The sequence below is a fragment of the Odontomachus brunneus genome, unplaced genomic scaffold (genome assembly GCF_010583005.1).
Source record: "Odontomachus brunneus isolate Ranch 3 - 2012 unplaced genomic scaffold, Obru_v1 Obru_scaffold_102, whole genome shotgun sequence".
Taxonomy (NCBI): domain Eukaryota; kingdom Metazoa; phylum Arthropoda; class Insecta; order Hymenoptera; family Formicidae; genus Odontomachus; species Odontomachus brunneus.
This window is the reverse complement of record NW_022639552.1, coordinates 953,779-976,309: the sequence shown is the minus strand read 5'-3', so window position 1 is coordinate 976,309 and position 22,531 is coordinate 953,779. Positions and strand designations below refer to the sequence as shown.

The window sequence follows — 22,531 nt, the reverse complement described above, 5'->3', positions numbered from 1 at the left end:
TCGCAGAGTGCACAATTAAATGCATTTGTGATGTGACAGCAACCATTCTTCTTTCGAATCGTGAATTTTAACATTAGAACACTTTAATTTGATGTTTTCATCAAGAACGTTTTAAATTTTCTACAGAGAATAAAAGAAATTAGACTCTTTTTCACGGAAAATGCAAAAGAACATTTCTGGTTATCATTATGTTCAGAATGCTTTTGTTAGTATTTCGTGTTAGTTGTTTCTCGTACACATATAACTTCAAAATCATCGTTGGTAAAAATATAATAAAAATATATTCACTCACTGATCGATACGTCGACGATATTCCTTTTTGTTTACTTCTTCTTTGCTGCAGACTGATCCTTCGTTCCATCTCATATATTATACAGGTTAATTAGTTTCCTAGTCATTCTACGCTTTGCATAATATACGCACATATCACTTCGATCGCGAATAAACGACGCGACATGCATGACGGTCGCTCTTACGTTCTTGCAGCACTCGCGATACTCGGAACGCGCGACTCACTCATAATCCGTGACAAAAATCCGAATGATCCCCTCACTAATAACGTTTTTAACGAATTTGCGGCAGTCTTCAGCGTTCGTCGTTCGAACGCTGGCCTGTGTCGTAATGGCGGGACTAATCATTGTAAAATACGTTTTATACATTCCACGCGTTGAACAGCGTTTATTTCGTACGATCTTTTATGAGTTATTTCTCTTGCCTATCTTTGATACTTCTCGTCCCGATAAACTATTCGTCCGAATATGGAAGACGATCATTTCTCGCTGAATCGGTCCGATAAAGTATCGCGAGAACGGCCGTATATCGAAGGACGCGTATTTACTTTGCAATTATTGTAATATTTTACATATAACATTACTTACTACCGCCATCGTTCCGTTGTCCTTACTCGACCCTGAATCTTCTTTCACGTTTCGGCTTTCACGGGCATTGATCACACGAAACATTGTCAATAACGATCTTGCACAGATTAATACGTCATGACGATTGTCCTCTACCGCGACATTGATTAGACCGTGCGTAATGGCGACAAAACGACACTCGACGACAAACGACTGGCGGCGTACACTGAAAAAAAAAATTTGGTAATACTTATCAAATGCGTTTTACCGTACCATTTGGTAAATAGTAACCAATATGGTAAATGTTACCAAATGTTTGCTAATAATTACAAAATTGTTAGTAACATTAACTTTCATGTAGTAATATTCACTTCTTATATTTAGTTGATGCTATTTCACTAAATGTAGTAATTATAACACAGGCTGGATAATTATTACCAGAAATTTTTCTCAGTGTACCGAAGGACGCGCGCCTACTTTGCGACGATTGCGATATTTTAGATACAGCCTTATTCACCACCATCGTTCCATCGCACTTTCCTGTTTCCGAATTCTTCCTCACGTCACGGCAGCTGCTCCTACGGGCACACGTCGATCATACGAAGGACTGTCAATAATGATCACATACCGAATAATGTAAAGCCACGATAAATGTTCGTTACCTTATGCGACAGTAATGGTGATTGATCCGCGCGTAATGGCGACAAAACGACTGTGGCGATATACCGAAGTGGCGGCACGTCTCGTTGCAACGTTGCGATATTTCAAATATAGCATCATTTACTACCGCCGTCGCTCTGCTGTCCCTTCCTGCCTCCGAATCCTTCCTCGCGTCTCGACAGATGCTCCTACAGGCACATATTGATCACATGAAGGATTTCAATAATAATCTCGTACCGAATAATACGTCGCAACAAATGTTCGTTATTCTACGCGACATTGATGGTGTTTGGCGCGTAATGGCGACGAAACGACTGTGGCGATGTACCGAGGTGGCGGTACGTTTCGTTGCAACGATCGCGATATTTCATATACATCATCACTTACTACCGCCGTCGCTCTGTTGTCCCTTCCTTCCTGTCCCCGAATCCTTCCTCGCATCTCGATCCACACATCGATCACACAAAGGATTTTCAATAATGATCACGTAACGAATAATACACTACGACGATAATTCGTTCTTCTACGCGACACTGACGGTAATTGGCACGCGCGTAATGACGACAAAACGGCGGTGGCGGCGTACCGAGGGACGCGCGCCTACTTTGCGACGATTGCATTATTTCAAACGCAGCCTTACTCACCACTGCCGTCGCTCCATTGCATCTTCTTGTTCCCGAATCCTTCCTCGCGTCTCGGCAGATGCTCCCACGGACACGCATCGATCACGCGAAAGTCTGTCAATAATTATTACGCACAGATTAATACGCCACGACAATTCGACGTTCTACGTGACATTTTCCCGCGCGCAATGGCGGAAAAACGACGGTGGCGGCGTACCGAGGTGGCAGTACATCTCATTGCAACGATCGCGATATTTCAAATACAGCATCACTTACTACCTCTGTCGTTCTGCTGTCTCTTCCTGCCTCCGAATTCTTCCTCGCGTCTCGGAAAATGCATTGATCGCACGAAGGATTTTCAATAATAATCACATATCGAATAATACATCACGACCATAGTTCGTTACTCTACGCGACACTGACGGTGATTGGCTCGCGCGTAATGACGACAAAACGCCGGTGACGGCGTACCGAGGGACGCGCGTCTACCTTGGAACGATTGCGATATCTCAGACACAGCCTTACTCACCACCGCCGTCGCTCTGTTGTCTCTTTCTGCCTGCGAATCCTTCCTCGTGTCTTGGCAGATGCTTCCACACGTCGATCGCACGAAGGATTTCAATAATAATCTCGTACCGAATAACACACCACGATTGTTCATCATTGTTACTGTACACACACTGACGGTGATTGGCCCGCGCGACGAGAGCGACGGTGGCGGCGTACCGAGGGACGGGCGTCTATTTTACAATTGCGACGTTTGACATACAATACTCCTTAAACCACGGCCGTCGCTCTATCGTTCTTTCTGCTTCCGAATCTTTCGTATTTCGGCAAATTCTCTCACGCATTAATGCGTTGCATGCGAGAAGTACCAACACACTGAAATAAGTCTCGCCCGAATATCGCAGCATGTTGCCTAACATAACACACTGCTATTTGCACTGTTAATTGCACTCTACACGACGGGTTTCACGCAAGATGGATCCGCTACGCCGACAGAATTTCGAAGGACTCCACGAATCTATTCTAGGTAGGACAGAAGCCTCAGTGTAAACAAACCGTCAGGCACGGCGCTCGACCGCGTATTGTTTTGGTCGTGGGCGTTTTTTTGCCTCGCGACTTTCTGGAAAGCGGGGGCAGTCGCGCTTGGACGCCGCGAGTGGCGCGACGCGCTGCGCAGTAGTCCGGCTCGCGTTCACTTTATATCTATCACTTATCGTATAAGGCTTATCGTATAAGTACGATCGGCTTGTGCGTAGATCGTGCTTTGCACCCCGAAAGTTGAGTACGGGCGATTATCGTCAATCAGCTCGCGCGTATAGTACGTCGCGACGTTTGTGAACGCCAGATGTTTTCACACACTATTGCGTATGCAGAGCTGTCTCGTCGCGTCGGTAAAAAGATTTGGAATATTTCGGAACATTTACAGTGTCAAGCGGACTCTGTCCTCAAACTCGTCACACGGGTAGACGGAGCGTCTCTGTGCGCGTAAGTCGAAGGGGAAAAACACCAGTGCGCCCGGGCTCGATTCTTATCATTGATTTGACACGTCATCGTATTTACAAATTTGAAGTGTATTGACGCACAGTCGTGTCGGCAATGCCGTGTCTGGAACATCGCGATTGTCATAAAGAGAAGTGCTGCCAATTTCGCTACGCCGCTAGTGTCGTTTTGTCGTCATTACGCGCGGGCCAATCACCGTCAGTGTCGCATAGAGTAACGAACTATCGTCGTGGCGTATTATTCAGTACGTGATCATTATTGAAAATCCTCCGTGCGATCGATGCATTTTCCGAGACGCGAGGAAGAATTCGGAGGCAGGAAGGGACAGCAGAGCGACAGAGATAGTAAGTGATGTTATATTTGAAATATCCTTCATGTGATCGGTGCAACGAGACGTCGGTTCGCCACCTCGGTACGCCGCCACCGTCGTTTTGCCGTCATTACGCGCGGGCGAATGTCACGTACGACATCGAGTTGTCGTGGCGTATTAATCTGTGTATAATCGTTATTGGCAGTCTATTGTGTGATCGATGGGTGTCTGTGGGAACATTTGCCGAGACGCGAGGAAGGATTCGGGGAAAGGAAGGTACAACGGAGTGACGGCGGTGGTGAGTAAGGTTATGTCTGAGATATCGCAATCGTCGCAAAGTAGACGCGCGTTCCTCGGTACGTCGCCACCGGCGTTTTGTCGTCATTACGCGCGGGCTAATTACCGTCAGTGTCGCGTAGAAGAACGAACTATCGTCGTGGCGTATTATTCGGTGATCATTATTGAAAATCCTCCGTGCGATCAATGCATTTTCCGAGACGCGAAGAAGAATTCGGAGGCAGGAAGAGACAGCAGAACGACAGAGGTAGTAAGTGATGCTGTATTTGAAATTTCGCGATCAGTGCGACGAGACGTACCGCCACCGCCATTTTGTCGCCATTACGCGCGACATGTCACGTAAAACATTATTTGTCGTGGCGTATTAATTTGTGCATAATCGTTATTGATAGTTTTTCGCGTTGATCGATACGTGTCCGTGAAAGCATCTACCGAGACGCGAGGAAAGATTCGGGGACGGGAAGATGTAACGGAGCGACGGCAGTGGTGTAACTGCTTGTCCACAACCTTGCTTTAATCTTTAAGCCGTAATAAATAATTATTTTAAAAATAATCAACTGTGGTTGGTCAATTTCTTACGGTTTAAAAATTAAAGCAAGATTGTGGACAAGAAGTAAGACTGCGTCTGAAATATCGCAATCGTCGCAAAGTAGGCGCGCATCCCTCGGTACGCCGTCACTATCGTTTCGTCGCCATTACGCGCGCGGGAATGTCACGTACAACATCGAATTGTCGTGGCGTATTAATCTGTGCATGATCGTGCATATTGATAATGTTTCGTGTGATCGATGTGTGTCCATAGGAACATCTTCCGACACGCGTGGCGAGATATGGAAACAGAGGAATGATAGCAGAGCGATGGCAACTTTAAAAGCACAGTATCTGAGATATCGAAATCGTCGTAAAATTTGCACGCGCCTCTCAGTATAACGACACCATCGTTTTCATCGTCATTATGGGCAGATTAGTCTTGCGTAGAATAACGCACAATCGTCATAGCATATTATTTGTTACGAGATCATTATTGCCAATCCTTCGTGTGGTCGACGTGGGAGCACTGCCGAGACGCGAGGAAGGATTCGGGGACAGGAAGGTGCAACGGAACGGTGGTGGTAAGTAATGCTATACTTGAAATATCGCAATCATCCCGTTCTTCGATACGCTGCAACCGTTGTTTTTGTCACCATTACGGACGAGCGTATTACCGTGCTTGTAGAATAACAAATTGTTGTGGCGTATTAATTTGCGTATGATCGTTATTGACAATATTTCGTTTCAGAGATATATGCTCGTGGCAGCATCTACTGAGACGCGAAGAAAGATTCGGGAGCAGGAAGGGAGTAAGTTTCGTAAATTAACAGTCGGTGAGATTATTGTTTGTTTATCATACTCAAATCCTTAAATGGTACACCTGAGACATTCGTGTGTATCCGACCGGTTTCTCGTTCGCGTCGTGGTTCCGAAAACGCGTTGTTGAAATAAATTATTTGAAAAATGAATTTGGCTCTAAAATCTCGCGCGCATAGTCATACAGATATCGTACTACTTAAAGTAATTTATAGGGAATCTTTTTATGCACACACGAAAACACCTTATGGGCCCAGGTTTTGGTGAATTAGAACGTCGTAAAACGCGGCGCCAAGTGAGAATTAATTTATTTGTCGTGTTAACATCAGTTTAAGATATTTTCTAGACTGATAATTTACAATAGATTGTATCTTTTTGAGTTTCACTGCGTTTCAATAAGAAAATTACTCATTTGACAGTGCAATGAATTGAAGGCCGGTCTTTTTATTATTGTATTGCGCAATGGAAGAAATAATAATTATGCACGAAATGTAATTCCCATACGAAGCGATCGCACATTTCGTTATTGCATTCTTCGTGTAGACAGCGTTCGGTAATTTGAGCCTCCGAAGTTGTAGGAACCAATACTTACGCTCGTGCCTCGGTACTCAAAGTTGCCTTGGGACGAATTCCGTTATGTTTTCGTCCATAAAGCCTAACCGCTGTCCGTTACGTTCCAGCGAAAAGGCCTTAACGACGCTCGTTATAACAATTTCGGCGCATCGCCGCACACCTTTTCGTAAAAAAGACCCCCGGAACGGGTAAAGTACAGATTTTTTCGCGTTAAATAACGTACATATTCGTGCAAAAAGTAACGCGTGAATATATGAACACTCGAGATAAATATATTTGAAGACCTCAAATATCAAATTAGCGTCATGAAAAGACAATATTCTTTTCTTGAGATATGTCACGCTGAGCAAAATAATATTTGATATTCTGATGAACTATATTATCACATAGAGAAATAATTATTATAAATTGTGATCCAGAAAACCATTTTTTTAAATTAAATTCTAATATCGGTGATAATAATAACCTTATGCATATGCCACTACTATCATCTTCATGTTCAACCAAGAAATATGATTAAAGTAACTTTATAATTTAGATTAACCCATTTTCTTTCTCTCAGTGCATTCGCGTACGATTTTTAGAATTTGTAAACATTTCACACACGGAAACTTTCTCTTCGACGAAATAGCCAAGCAACGGTTAATATGTAGCGCGATGCATGATATTGCAATGCAAACAATAAATACGATGAGCTATGCGAGCTCTCATTTATCGATATCAATAAGCGTTTAAAAATCGCGAACATGGAGATAGCAAAATAATCGCGCACTCCGATGCACGAACGATAAAGCGCTGAAACGCGCTGGTAGTCGTTTACTAATGTCCAAGATAAACATCCGAAGACCGCGAACGCTAAATAGCCAAAGCGACCTGATAACTGTACACACATCACACACACGAACCCTGTGCGCGTCTGTGTATATTCCAAAAAAACCTCAACTATCCAAACATTACCCAAATTCTTCAGGTATACTCTCGGGCACTGAGAGAGAAAGAAAGAGAGAGAGAGAGGGAGCGTGCAAACGCTCTCTCAAATATCGCGGTAATTTCTCCGTCGAATATAAAACGAAGAAAAACGGTACGGGGGAGGGAAGAGGGGGACAGCAATTTCATCGCACGTATTCCGTTAAGATTCGTACCTCTCTTAGTGAGCAGCGTGCGTTTCGGCTGGTTTCGTCCGACCCAGCGGGATGCAGCGTGATAGACTCACTCTCTTTCTCACGAAAAAGAGATGGAGACAGCAAGATGCGCTCCAGATTGCCGAAAGAGACATGCACGCGAGCGCACTCGTAATCGCCGACTCCTCCGGGGCGAGAAGAAAGAGAGAAGAAGGCCCTCACCGCGCCCTGGTAATTTCGTGCGCGCACACGCAGGGGATATAACGGCGCGAGAGCGCGGAATCGGTGTCGTGGCGTGGAGGGTGGCGCGTTTGCGGCGCGGGGGGCTGGTGGGGGAGGCGTTAGCCGAGCGGTACCACGAATTTAACGATTCCGCCGACTTTACGACGGCGATCCCGCCCTTATTATAACGCGGCTCGGCCGGTTTCGCATCGCCCTTGGGAGACACTCGCGAGCTCTGTGTGAGCCCCTGTCCAGGCACCCGCGCCATTACGTCATTAAGGCGTCCAATAAACTTCTTTTACTACTTCCTCGAGAGTGACCGCCGCCCGCTCCTCTCACGCAGCTCTCCACGGCTTGTCCGCGTTGCGTCGCGATTCCGTCCATGACGTCGCGCCGGTCCTTCACCTCTCGTCGAGTCGTCGCCCTTTTTGCGAGGGGTGTCCGCGACACGTGCTGGCAAAGTTCACTTCTTCTGTCGCGAAGGAAGAAAATCGATCTCTTTGATCGACTCTTTTCACGTTAAAAGCACGCGCGACATAACGCGGCGAAGCTGTGTCGAATGTCAATCGATGAGAATTTTCGCTGATGAAAATAATCGGCAAGTTAGTGATCCAAATTAATCGATCGTCATGTACAATACCACAAATCCGTTGATTCCGTCGGCTAATGAAAATGTTTAATTATTAATCAAACTCTGATACATATGATCGATTTATATGCTCTTTTACTAATCAACCTTATCAATCAACAAAATTATTTGTGACTTAGTGGATTAATGGAGAATATAAAATATCGGATTCAGGATTTTTAAATGCATTATGTGTTTCAGGTTTCTCTCTTTTTATCCAGTTTATGTTAAACTTTGAATTCTACAACACAGTAGAAACTAAGTTATTAAAGTAGTTATTAAAGTAGTTTAATTCTAATGATACAATTTACTCCTACTTTGTGACTCTCATGTTCGAAATTTCCTTTTTCATTTTCTTTAGCGTCAAAATAGATATTGAAATGGACTGAGAAAGTAGAATCAAAATTTCAACTCGGGTACGTTAAATAGAATCAAAAGAGGTTGATGTAGGTTTCAGAGTATTAACATAGATATTGAATACTAAGATTGAAAATAGGATCAAAATTTCGATTCAGACTGCTAAGAGCTTTATGAGACAATTTGTCGGTTGTTATTCGTGGCCACGGAATTGCTCGGGAATTAGTATCGCGCCGTATTATCTTAAGATAAGGATTATCGATCACCTCACGCTAATGAAGCACCACCTAGTACGACACTAGGCCGATGATACGCAACTCCGTTTGAGGAGTCTCAGTTATCCCGGGAACTGCAGTTTAATTTAAATTCCGTCGCGATACGGCCGCCTGTGGTATCAAAACGTGGACAGCCGATGTTTATGACGATGATTCGGTCTTCCCGTGCGTCTTAAGCGCGAGATTTAATTTTCTACAATGCGCGCCGCTTACGTAATACGTGAATAACATTACGCCGGGAGACTTCACCGTTTCCCACAGTTCCACGTCGAGGCGGATTATCGCGGCGTGTCATCTCCCGCCGTGAGGCCGGGGATTTTCGACCCTCTTCCATTTTCTTTCGGGAATCACGGAAGGGATGACGTCGTGCCGCACCGCGCGGTTCATTATGCGATGAGAAAAACGAACGGGTCATTTCCCGATTGGATTCCTTTTTTTTTTTTAATTATTTCTCTATACGCGCTCTGTGTGCCGGCCCGGAGGTCTGGCCGGTCGGCCGTCGGAGGAAGTATTGTCGGCCGAGGTTTCATCGGCGCGCCGAGCTTTCGGCGCAGCGTCCGGGTCCAGACTTTCGCAGTGCGCGCTCTCTCGGTGTGCTATTGACCCTTTTTCACTACAGGTGTGCTGGGAGGGGCCTCGGACAGGTAGATACACCTAACCCGCGTACCGTAAGAAACCGAGGCTGCCGCCTTCTAACGGGTGTTCGCGCGTGAAGAGCAACTTTTTTTTCTACTCTGCGCGACTCGCGATGCCCCGTCCCATTTCGATCGTGCCCGATCATCAGCTGATTGCGTGCCACAGAGAGATCGATACCGCGCTCGATAGTGAAACGCACGTGATGGCCGACGTGATGACGACACGATTGATTCGATTTTTCACGCTGCTCGCGCAACGTGAGCGGTCAAGGGAAGGAAATCATTTTCCTTGTGGGAAATAAGATACTCGATAGATGGCGAGGGTTATGGACGCGTTCATGTCATCCACAACCGCCAACATGATTGTCGGCCGTTGTTGTTATCTGGAAAAGTCACCCGGTACATGACGCGGCGCGATACTGTGTAGATATGCGGCGAGAGCGAGCATAAGGTGCACAAACCACCATACATGCCCTTGCATGGCACTCGTGTTACGACACGCGCGCACACGAGCCCGCAACACACACAAACACACCCCCACATAAAACGTGCTCGCAACGAGCGGGCCTGGTTACATCGCTATCGTCGTGGCCATTAGGTACATTGTGCTCGAAGGTGTTTTCTATAATGGATTCCTGTTGTTTATTAAAACGGAAGGGCTTTCATAGAGAGTGCTGCCGTTCCCTCTCTTTAACGACGCGCATCTACCTTGATTTACGTCGATTCGTTGACGCTCTGTAACATCGCATTGAGAGAGAAAAAAGAATGATTAAACTAATTAAAATTATTGTTATTTTTCGGCTTAACTATACTTTTTGAATTATTGTAACACGAAAATGGGTAATAGTAGTATACATATCAGACTATCATCACCAACATTACAATAGAATTTAATAAAAATGTAGTTTCCATAATTATCATAACTTATATACGGTAAAAACAATTCCGTGCGACTGAATTTTCTATTAACTGAGAACCAGCTCAAAATATAGGAGATTTTTACTCAGCCAATTACTCTCATACAGCTGTATGTTCAGACTATGTTTTCGGTCACAGTGACAGAGATATTATTTCTCGTCAGCAAGTCTTTTTCGTCTGTTCAATTACATAAACTAAGATTTTTTCCAAGTGATAATTATTTCTTTATGTAATTGTAGTTATTGTTATATGAAAAAGACAATTCCTTTATTTGTTATTTGAAGGCCAAATGAAAACTCTGTTGTGGAAACGAAAAAATTCCTATAGGAAGTTTCTACTCAAGCAATTGCTCTCAGTTATCTCAACCGAGTTTTAGTGCAGCTGTATGTTCAGACGAATGTTTTGGCTTATTATAACAGAGATACTATTTCTCGTCAGCGAATTTTTTGTCTGGTCTCCATTGGGTTACACACATTTTTTTTCCGTGTACCAAACTTTTTTTTCAGCACGCTATAAAAAGAGAGATTCACGATGTAGAAGATTACATGAATGTAGCCGCAAGATCAAAACTTTGCTCTTTCTTTCTATCTTTCTCGCGCGCGGTATTCGTACCTCGCTGTCGCGATTACGGCCGTCGTCGTCGTTGTCGTCGTCGTTGTTACGGCATCGACGCACGTGCGTGCCGTAGCGCCGCGGGAAAGGCGCGTGCGTATTGCGAAATATCGAATTTAACGAAGCCGTGGAGAGATAGGGAGAACAGGTGTACGATATTGGAAACCCGGCGCATACGTTTTAACGTTTTTTCCCGGCCTTCTGGTTGCCGGCAGCGTGATAATCAGAAGAATAGAATAGCGCGAATTACAGTTAACCATCTATGAAACTCGTTGTGCCTGCGTTATTTCTAGAGAAATATACAGATCACTTTTAGAATACGCGATAGAGTAGAGAATCGAGTAACGTTAGAGATCACAAGATTTGAGAGGAAAAGTATCTACGAAAAAAAAGATATTTATTCGGTAAGTTCTGATAACATACATATCTACTTAAATCCAGATTTATTTAGAATAGGATAAACAATTGCTTTTACGAAAAATTAAGGTTTTAAGAAAACGTGTATTTTCTTATTCGAAGAATATTTCGTTTTAGTACAAGTAAATTATAAGTAAAGTACAAGTACAAAATATTTTAATAGATTTTTAAAATTTTTAAATTAAAATAGCTTAGAAAAATTATAAAGTTTAATGCACAAATATAAATTTTAATGAAACACAAAAAATTAAGTAAAATATAAATTTCAGATTATAAAATTTTAAGATTATAAGTTTACACAAATAATTTAAGTAGTTTAAATTTTTATGATTTTGATACATAAGTAGAACGTTTTATATTATGTATGGCATAAATAAATTATGTGTTAAGTATAAGTGAAGAATTTCTCCGGTATTTTTTCTCTCAGTGTAGAACAGAGTAGAATTCTTTCGAGAGATGATTTCTATATAAAGACCTGAGGCATTAATGGAGATTAATACGTATATTATTGGCGATCTAGAAGTGTTAATTGAATAATATTAATGAGTATTACTGTTCAGCGCTTTGGGGTCACACGAAATCCGTATAAGAAACTTTTATCGCGCGCGATTCACCTTCGGACGATACATTATGCGCGAGGGGATCAGGAAATAAGATACACATACAATATGTATGGCCACACATACACTTGAATGATAATAGCACTTTTGCCACGCGGGATTGGATAATCCTTTCATAATGTAGGGAGAGCGTAAATCTCTCTTTGAATACGCGCGAGAGAGTTAGTAATGAATATCCTCGAACTAAGGCCGCGGAATGTTTAAACATTATTATGACGCTCGCTATAAATAGGCTCGGGTTGTGCAAAAGCCACGCTTGCTTCTAAGACAATTTCATACTTCTGGTTGAGCTACTTACTAACTGGAACCTTAAAGACCCGTTAGGAAACGCGGGATTAGAGCGCCCGAGGAAGTCGAGGCGCTTTGGCGATAATAATCGTAGCGCACAAATATTGTGATTATTGTGCACCGCGGCCGCTTCGTTCATGCGCGGCCATTTCTCGTTGTATAATCTGGCGATATACAATCGGCCGTTTCTCGTTGTGCAATCTCGCACTTTATATCGCCGGAATGTTCCGCGAATTGTTATCGACAACAGCGTAACAATTCCGGCCAACAATTTAGAACTGATCTTCATCTTTATTGGCCGTAATACTATCGTACAAATAATTATCCGCTCCTTGATGTTTAGTATTTTAATCGATTAAACGTGCGGGGAATTACCATTATTGAGGAAAGATTTTAAAGATAAATACATGCGCGCCGCGCGGCAAAGTCCTCTGAAACGCTAAAGTAAATACACCTGAATCGAAGTGATATCTCTCTGCCGAGATGTATTACCTTTCCAATTCGTCTGCTTGCTTGTCTCGGGAGAATGCGCGTTCAAGAGGATGTCAAAGTGTATGACGAATTTCAAGATGTCAATAACGCGATATCGTGAGGTGATCGTCACAACGTTGTGTCAGATAAGCATTGACACGATCATTGCCATTCTCGTATTTCTTGTATATGCGTAGATGCTATATAAATATGTACTGCTTTATTTGCATCATGTTTAGTGAAAAACATGTGCACTATGTACAACTATGTACACTGAGAGTAAAAATATTTAAAAAATAGTAAATATTCATTCGATAGGTACATATTTACTTACGTAATATATAACGTGTAATTAATTACATATATTGTAATTAATAACTTATATAATTAATAACACAATAATAACGAAAGCAATTGTTCATTCTATTTGAATAAAAGAATTAAGTAAATATGTCATTATTTATTTTTAATCATTAGTAATTTTTCTAGATATTTTTTCTTTCGCGGTGTATAGAAATTTGTTTACAGAATTTTCGTATATTTTAAAGCTTGTACATTTCAAAGTACAGCAATGTTTCTTTGACATTTCTTTGAGCAGAGTAAACGCAAGTTTGAGTGGTTGAAGCTGCGGAATTTTTGTATTAGGCAAATGTTTACGCTGATCGATAGTTCGAAATGACATTTTTAGAATTTTTATCGTTTCCGTCACATTGTGCAATACTCCGATTAATTCGTGCTTTCAAAGTTTCGATACATATCGTACGTATCGTACTCTGTTCTCGGCAAGATTTCCAAAAATATTGCTGGCAAGCGAAAAAATGTACAAGTTTAGAAATACACAAAATTAGTGAAAGCACTTGTAATTCTGCGCAACCGACGCTTTGCCGAGAGAAAAGTAATCGGTATTTCGTCGGTAAAATACTTGATCGACGAGTACGGCAGCTCCCTGTAGATAATAAACATAAAAATCGCCCCTTCTATTGCCTTTATCCTCTCGCGCGGATCGTTACAACGCGGCACAATGGCGAAGCGTTCGAAAGTGACAGCCGCGACCGGGAAAGTAGCTCGGGCCTGAGGCGGCTCCAGGCACTACGAGCCTGATTGATAATCGCGTTCCGCAAATATCGCGATTATCCGCCGTAATCTGAATCGCGCGAGCTCGCTACCTCATGGTGTACGCGATCGTTGCTCCAGAGCTCGAGAGAGCAAATAGAGCCCCTCAACCGACCGCATCCTCGCGGGCACGCGATACCACCGCCTAACGTTCGCGCGCGCGACTCGCCCGTGTGCGATCCGCGCGCTGCATCGCCATAAGTCGCGATTGAATTCTGCTTCCGGCACGGCACAAATGCGCCCAGATCGGAGATTCAATGCCTCGCTAATTTGACCGGTCAATCCCCGGTATCACGCTTGGCTGCGGATCGTACCTTTCCCGCTTCTTTTTGCCGCGCTGCGCTCCGCGCTAATAGCGAGGCCCTCTCGCGCGGGGGGGATCCTCTCCACCGACTTTTTGCGCACCCGTCCTCGCGCACGTCGATCCAATCAGCCGGAGGTTGGCCCCTCGTACCCGCTGCCCCTCGAGTTACATCGACTTCTCGACGTCGTCGGCTACGTCGTTGCCCCTTTTCTCTCTCTTTCCTCCGCGCGTTCGCCTCATCATCGCTACCATTCACCGAGCCCAAGATCAATATTTGCTTAGCTCGCTGCCTCCGTTTGACAATCGTTTGTATCAACAATTCCCCGCAAGATAAAACGGCCCAACGCCCCCCCATTTGTGCGCGCGGAGAATCAACGGCGGAAGGCAGGGGCGAGAAAATTCCGAGGAAGCGGGGGAGGGGGGAGAAAGAGCCCGGCCAATTTGCCGAGTGCGATCGGGAAGGCGGGGGAGAGAACCGGGAAGTGAAAGCGAAACACCGGCTTCTCCTGCTCCGAGATTTTCACGGCGCACTCGTACGAATTGTAACGTACGGGTGTAATCGCATCGCGCTCGATCTTGCCTTGGTACGCCGAACGTTCGCGTAGGTTTCGATAAAGGCAGTTCTTTCCCAGACGAGAGGGAAAAAATCCTCTAAACCGGGATAAACCGAGACAGTTTGACCGAATACATCAGCGTCCCGAATAACATTCGCAAAAATCCGGGGTATAAGGTGGAAAACAGGGACGTCTGGTCGTCTTTCACTTATTTTCACAAATTATGGAGCGTTCGCTCCAATTAGTCTGCCAATTATATTTATTGCAACACTTCGCGCATGCTTTATGCCGCACCGTGACATCGTCCGGCTGAATAAACAACTGAGCGGATAAATAAACAAACGGCTAGTTCCGCGCGTGGATGACCGCGTCGCCGTTATCTGCAATCGTGCGGGTTCGTTTGTCGAGTCCGGTCGCGCCATAAAGTCGAGCAGGATCTGCCGTGCTCGTTTCCGTCGTTCGCGAGGATCCCTTCGAGATTAATGGCCGTCGTAAATATACGCGCGCGTTTCCCCGTATCGGCCCGCGCGCCGAATGCAGCGCGCATGCAAAAGCAGCGTTGCACGCGCGCAACGCTCACGTTTGCGCTCGCGTTGCGCGCACCTGTGTAAACGTTAACCGGCCGGCGGAGTTATTACGGCGGCGTTAACACTCGTTCATTCGCGCGCGGGATGTTACCTGCGTTACGCGAAATTAATCCCGGCAGGTAGCTCGAACACGGCTGTACATCCCATAAAATGATAATACGCTGTAACGACACGTCACCCTCGTTATTACGCAAAATGGGTTTTCAGATCGTCGTGTTTGGCTGACAAGTCCCCGTGAGTAACGACACCGTCGGCCGCGCTTGGAAACGCGAGCATGAATATTTCACTTTAGACCCGTTAACGCTAAGATAACGAGGGCAGCGAAGTGAAATTAAATTACAACGCGTGACATTAATATTAGAGATTACAATGAAGAACGTAATGAAAATGTATACACAACGGATGGATTTCACATTCTCTGAAAACGTACGCGAGAATATCTAATGATTTTTACTCAACTGTTTTTGTATAAATTTGTTGCTTGTGACAGATTTGCAGGTACATAAACTGATGAAATATTTGCAACATTTCACTTGAATGGCAATACCTACTTTTCTGTGTGCACACTCGATACGCGGCTGTTTCGATTGGAACAAAAAATACCGTGCGTTAGCACATATTCTTCGTCTACTTTAAAGTTTTTTGAGAAATTCTGACGAAGACGGTCGGGCATATTTCACACGTATCTCGGGCACGAGTCAGAAACTATACGGAGCTCGCGCAAGGGCTTGACGGGAACAAATAACTTTTCGTCTTCCCGGCGTCTATAAAGTCAGGTGTTTTGAAACGCGAACGCGCGAGTCGACGCATTTATCGGCGATATTACAGCACAAGAAAGAGTGAAAGGGATCGGCCGGCACCGTGTAAAAAGTCCGCGCGCGCGGTAATTAGCGCGCGAGCTAGCGGATAATAGGCGTCAACGTAAGAAAGACACGGCCGACCGGTGTGGCGCACGGCGGTCGGATATTAATTAGGCGAACAAAAAGTAATCGCGTACGTATACGCCGAGCGGAGTTATAATTCACCGGCGTGTGCGGCCACGCGCGGGTGGAGCGCACGCCGCTCGATCGTTAAAGGAAAAGCCGCGAAAATAAATAAACGTGCTCTTTTAAGGGAATGCTGAAGTCGAACTCGAACAATGTCGCGGAGACAATTGTTATTTCACGATCAAGCTATCCTTTTCGTATTTCTTGTACATACAGATCTTACGTAAAGCTGGCCACACACACTTTCCGTAACAGTAACCGTAAGACGTAACGTAAGAATTGACCAATCATGTTTGAGAGTCGTTGAATTGTAAGGTCGCCATTTTTGTAAATACTCGATCGTAATTGGTCAATTTTTACGTCTTACGGTTACTGTTACGGAAAGTATGTGGTCAGCTTAAATGTGTATTACTTTGTTTCACCATATTCAACGGAAAACCTAACCACGCATGTGTAAAAATTGTTCCGCAATCGCGAAAATAAACAAACGTGCTCGTAACTGCAACTGATTTCGCGCACGACGTGAGGATAGTCTCCTTCACGCGCGTTCTTTACGTGCCAAGGATAAATTATCTTGGTGGCCCACTGTCGTATTGTCGCACCTTCTTTTTCACGCGTTGCACCTTGCCGGTCGCAGGCTTATCCGCTTATTTATAACGAAACTCAGCCAATGTCGCGAGGTGGGGCGATTCGCTGATGCCATTGAAAGAATTCCACTGTATGGGAGAAGCACGTGCCGAATTAATTTAGCGTCGGCCATCCATACGCTTGTCATCGACGCGTATCATCGGGGAAGTACGCGCGCGAGAGAGAGAGAAGAAGAGAGAAAATTTTATTATTACTGAGGTTATTGTCTCTTAGAGTATGCAAACAATAGTTGAATGCCGTGGCAGGAAGCATGCGAGTAATGATAATATACAATAGAATAAATAAACAAAAAATACAAAAATATGTTCACTGACAACGCAAAGAGAGAGAGAAAGAGAGAAAGAGAGAGAGAAATAGAGAGAGAAGAGAGGTAGAAAGAGAAGAGGAAAGAAGGGAAGGGAGAGAGACAGACCGATAAGGGAGAAAAGCACGACGCAATGAGAAGCAAAAGCGGGAAAAATGGAGCAACGGAGTCTACACGAGAGAAAAATTGATATCCGGCGCGAGGATTAGATCTTTCTCGCTCGTGTCCCACGGTACTTAATATCCCGCGCGCATCCATAAATAATCAGTGGATGGCCGGTCCCGGCCGGGGCGTCCGCGGCTCGAAATCGTTCCAGCTTGCGTTTCGGTAGTAGGGAGGTGGAGAAGATGGAGGAGGAGGAGAAGGAGGCGGAGGGATCGGCAGGTATCGAGAGCAAACGCGCACGTCGAAAGTATCGTGGACGCGCGGCAAGATAGCACCGGCGTTTGCAATTAAAAAGCGATTTAAATGCTAATGGTCGTGTGTAATTAATGCGCGTCACACGCGAGCATCATCGTCCCGTGCACCGCCCCCTCTTCTCCCTCTTCTCCCCCTTGTCTACCCCATCCTCCTCTTCCTTTTCTTCTTCCACCCTTCCCCGTCCCGCCGGGTGTCAATTATTATTTCACCGAGCGACCCGGGGTGAAAACCCGCAGGGCGGACGAGGGAGGCGGACGTATCGATTTTACGAGACACACGTCGAAGCTGTCGATGGATTTATAATTGATTACCCGGCGGAGAAGTATCCGTTTTGTGCCGCGAGGATCGTTAATACCACTCGGCGCGGCCGACAGCTCGGAATATCATTTTCACTTTACCGGAGAGCCTCGTGAAAGGCGCGCCGGTAGGAGGTACGCTAACATTGTATTAAAGCTGCTTCAACACTTTGAACCCGGCGGGTTTCTGCAATCACGATGCGTCGACTCTCTTCACTGTCAAAACGAAAAACGCAAGATTGTAATCCGGAATTCCTTTATACTCCCCGTCTCTTCGCCCTCGCTTGGCTGTAGTGAGGACAATGGCGAATAATAACAATTCGAACAATCGAGCAATGCAATAAGTACATTGAGAGAATATTGTTGTTTTTCTTTTTTAACATGAGATAAAGGCACCACACAATGCCTAATGTTGTATATTCTTATTGTTTTGCTCTTTAAATATGAATATTTCAATTCTCAACGTAGGAAATATATGCATGCATTTCCCTCCTCCTTCCATTCTCTCTTTCTTTTGATGTTAAATATTTGTGAATATTCGTGATTAAAGACCAAACCGATAAGAATGTCCAAAATTAGGTACGTGTTTAGAGATATTGATACCCCGTACACCTTAAATTATTTTCAATTGTACCATGTTTCTGCTATCAAAATACAGAATATAATAAGAAATAAATTATTAGTAAGATCCATTTTGCAGAAACAGCAAATTTTGCGAGGGGAACAAAGCAAATGTTTTAACAGCACATTTCAATTCCTAAAATATAAAAAGCACACTGAGAAAAAGGTGTCTAAGAAATATTTATTCAATATGTGAACAACATATTTTACTAATATTTACTTATACTAATATAAAATATTTTTCAAATAATAGACTTTTTTTTTATTTCAGCTTTTCATGAAAGCAACTTCTCTGTTTAGATAAAAGAAATTTATTTAAGTAAATCTATCATCTCTATATTATTAGTATCCAAAATTAGTATCCGAATAAATATTTTTAACTTTAGATATTTTTCTCTCACATAATGTACGTGTAAAATGGAATGTATAGTCGATTAAAAATATAAAACATATAAAACATAAAATGGAAGTATAGTAGACCGCAGGACAATAATTTTTATTGGATAGCAATTTCTGCTATAAGATGAATGCGCGGTAATGAAAAAGAAACGGAAAGTAAAAAATCGTGCGTTTCCGTAACAACTGATTTTATGTATTCGCTGTTGTAAACAAGCGGCGCGATCGCGCCCTGTGAATGTTTTCTCGTGTCGAACGACAAACGCCGTCGGGTTATCATGCGGTATAATTTATCTAAAGTCTGCCAAGTAATTGGATTCCCTCGGAAAGTCGATATCCGTCGTCGGGCTGTAATTGGGATACGCCATTACTCCCGATCCGGTGCGCGATCGTAAATAGATTTTTAATCGAGCGATATATCTTCTTGGAACGTCGCGGTGCACTCTGGACCCGGCCGCGACCCAATCCCGCGACGGAAAGCATCGGAAAATCGGGGATCCGGGGAAGCCCATTAGCCCCCAGGTGCTCGAACAAGTCAACGATTTCTCGGCTAAGTGGTCCCACGATACATACGAGGGATACACGAGTTATCGCGCGATATCGTCGCCGCGACACGCCTTACGTGGCACCCGTACGTGTAAAAATCGTAATAACGCTTATCGCCGTCTGTCAATCGCCCGGACGAGGTAGGAACTCATTAATTAAATAATACGGTCCGCTGCGGGCAGAGATAAGCGCGCCCGAAAGGATCCGAATACGTGGCACGGATCCGAACGTGACTTCCGACCTTCTTGGCTGATAACGTGCGGCTGAATTATTCCGAGGAAGTTTTGTTAATTTAACAAAATATCTATATTCGAGATAGGAGTATGTGGATATAAATGGTCTGTTCATATGGGACAGTGAATGACCCCCTGAAAGAAGAGGGGTTATCGAAACCAAAATTTAGTGGATCAACCAAATGTTTGGTAATTGCAATCAAAAAATTTAATTGCCGCTATCTTGCTTTGTTTAGCGTCTAAGTAAATATATTACTGAGAAAGTAAAGTAATTAATAGCGGCAATTAAATTTTTTGGTTGTAATTAGCAAATATTTTGTTGATCTTATTTTAATTAAATTTTGGTTTCGTCAATCAAATCTTTTTTCCAGTGTATTGAGAATAAATGTCGCATGTAATTCAACAGAAAATTTGAATCTGAATTCAAAATTGAGTATCTCACAAGTTTTAAGTGATAACTATTAATTCGTGCCTCATTCGAATTCCAATAATTCGCATCTTTCGAGTGAAATCTCACTCCAAGAAAGTTAGAGAACACCCACTTCTTTGGGAAATATTCATTTTCTATTTTGCACAGCAAATAACACGATAGAAAATTGCGAATTATTATTTCGAATGTTTCGCGTAAGGACTGTAATTTGTTGCGCAATTCACGTATAATTTGCTCTTATGGTAAATTGGCTATGTCTCCATTACGACAGCGTTGCTTAGAGCAGCAAATTGAAGGTAACAAATCATTTGTTCCCACCACGGGATCATTCGTTTGCTATCCCGTATCAACGAACCGTTTGTTAGTGTTTTGTTAAATTAGCGAAACTTTCTCCTTCAGTGCAGAAACGACGTAAAATAGACGATTGTACGCGAGGATGACCTTATTGAAACATTCCCATGTGCGAGCGTCTCGCTCCACCGTTCGAGAGGAGCGGTTTAATTCACTTCGCGTGCACGCTCGAGGACGCAGCCGTGGACGACCCGCGATTGGCAATCGATTAATCGGCATTATCCGACAATACTGACGATTCGTCGCGCCAATCTCCCAGTTCCCGTTTACTACTCGCCGTGTAAAATTCTGCGTCAGTTTCTTCCGGCGAGGCCGAGTCGCCGCGGCTCTGTTGTCGGGAGTCACACTGTGCATTTACGGTTTTTACCAGCTCTGTCGCAGTTAATTTATTTCCACAGCTATCGCTCTGGACAAACTGCTCTCTCTCTCTCTCTCTGTTTCTCTCTCTCTCAATCTCTTTTTCGCGGGCAAAATCACTCTGAAACGTTTTTGAATATTTTCTCATGATCACCTACATCAATATTCTGTTATCTTGAGATAACAGTTAAAATAAAACTATTTATTAAGATATACGATGACTTTATATATGCATATAGATATCTCCACTAAATATCTTTTATATACAGAGAGAAAAGATATTTGAGGAATAAAAGCTATTTATTCTGTGGGCAGTAATAATACATTTGCTTATACTACTCTCTTAATTTCTTGGGAAAAAATTTCACTTGAAAAATAGAATGATAGCTCACTGGAATTGGAGTGATCTTTTACTCCTATAGAATGAATTCTTCACTCTGAATCATTGATACTCGGAATATTTTTACTCGGAAATTGAGGAAATAATGATCGCGAAATTTGTCTTTATTGATGATGTGAACTACAGGTGAACTTGTATAAGAGAAACAATTCCGTTAATGTAATAGAATTTTTTTTATCTAGGAACCAGGTGAAACACTCGGTTGTAGGGATAGAAATATTTCTTAAGTTCGGCAGTTTGCAATTGCTCGCAATTATCTCAAGCGAGTTTTATGTCTGATCAGTTGCCCGAACTGAAATTGTTTTCTCCGTGCACTTTCCGCAAAATGTTGACCGAACGCGCTGCTATTTGGACTATCCAACAGTCGAAAAGCATCGAGGCAATAATTATTGCATACGTTATAGCGAGCTAATCGATAATCGATACGTTTAACGTTGTAACGAGCATGGACAAGCAACGAATGGCTGACAAACGGCCCGGGAGAATCGAGGAGAATCGCGCACGGGAAATTGATTTATCTCTATTCTGGCTCTCTCTCTCTTTCTCTCTCTCGCCCGGGATAGTAATTAATCGACGCGATCGGTTGCCAATATCTCTCTCTTCCAAGTTAATAAGCGACCTCGTCAATTAGGAGGCTTCTCTAATCGAGGCTACGAGTAGATTTTACATTATACGCGTCAGCTGATCATACACACGAGACGGCCTCGCGCCCTTTCACCTCTCAACGTTCACGAACGTTTCTTTCCGAGAGCTCTTCCTTTTTACATTTCTCTCTCTCTCTCTCTCTCTTTCTCTTTCTGTCCCTCTCTCTACCACTGCGGAGCCCCGCCCGAGGAGCGAGTATCGTCTCGTCGGGCGATTCGGTTACGTTGATGGTCGACCCCCAACCGCGGCTGTCGAAGAAACGGAGTGCTCATCGTCGATTAAGACGTGACCGATGAAGAGAGGCTTATCGAAACTCTTCGAGGTAATTCCGTTTCCTCGTGGGGGTTGTGGGCGAAGTGGGCGCGTAGGTCGTTCCCGCGCCGTTGCTGCGCCTCATTCTCCATCGAGGGAGAAGGAATGATCTACGAGAGCGCGAGGCGGGAGAATCGCGCGCTTCAGCGGTTCCCGGCCTCAAAAATGGATTTATTGGAATCGCGACGCGATGACGCATGCCTTCCGGTTGGTAGCAACCGGCCCGGCGAACCGGAGGCCTCCTCTCTCTCTCTCTCTCTCTCTCTCTCTCTCTCTCTCTCTCTCTCTCTC

The 22,531-nt window shown here is 43.9% G+C and overlaps 1 protein-coding gene across 1 annotated transcript; it reads right to left on the bottom strand.

Annotated features, from left to right (window-relative positions):
• Positions 1–635: 635 nt before the first annotated feature.
• LOC116848936 lies at positions 636–2,887 on the bottom strand. Its single transcript, XM_032825574.1, has 5 exons — positions 2,670–2,887; positions 2,162–2,254; positions 1,520–1,705; positions 1,296–1,435; positions 636–1,083 (listed from the first exon to the last, which is right to left on the bottom strand). The coding sequence occupies exons 2-5, from the start codon at positions 2,176–2,178 to the stop codon at positions 1,025–1,027; spliced, it is 402 nt and encodes a 133-aa protein (XP_032681465.1). The 5' UTR covers positions 2,179–2,254; positions 2,670–2,887; the 3' UTR covers positions 636–1,024.
• Between the last annotated feature and the right edge of the window lie 19,644 nt (positions 2,888–22,531).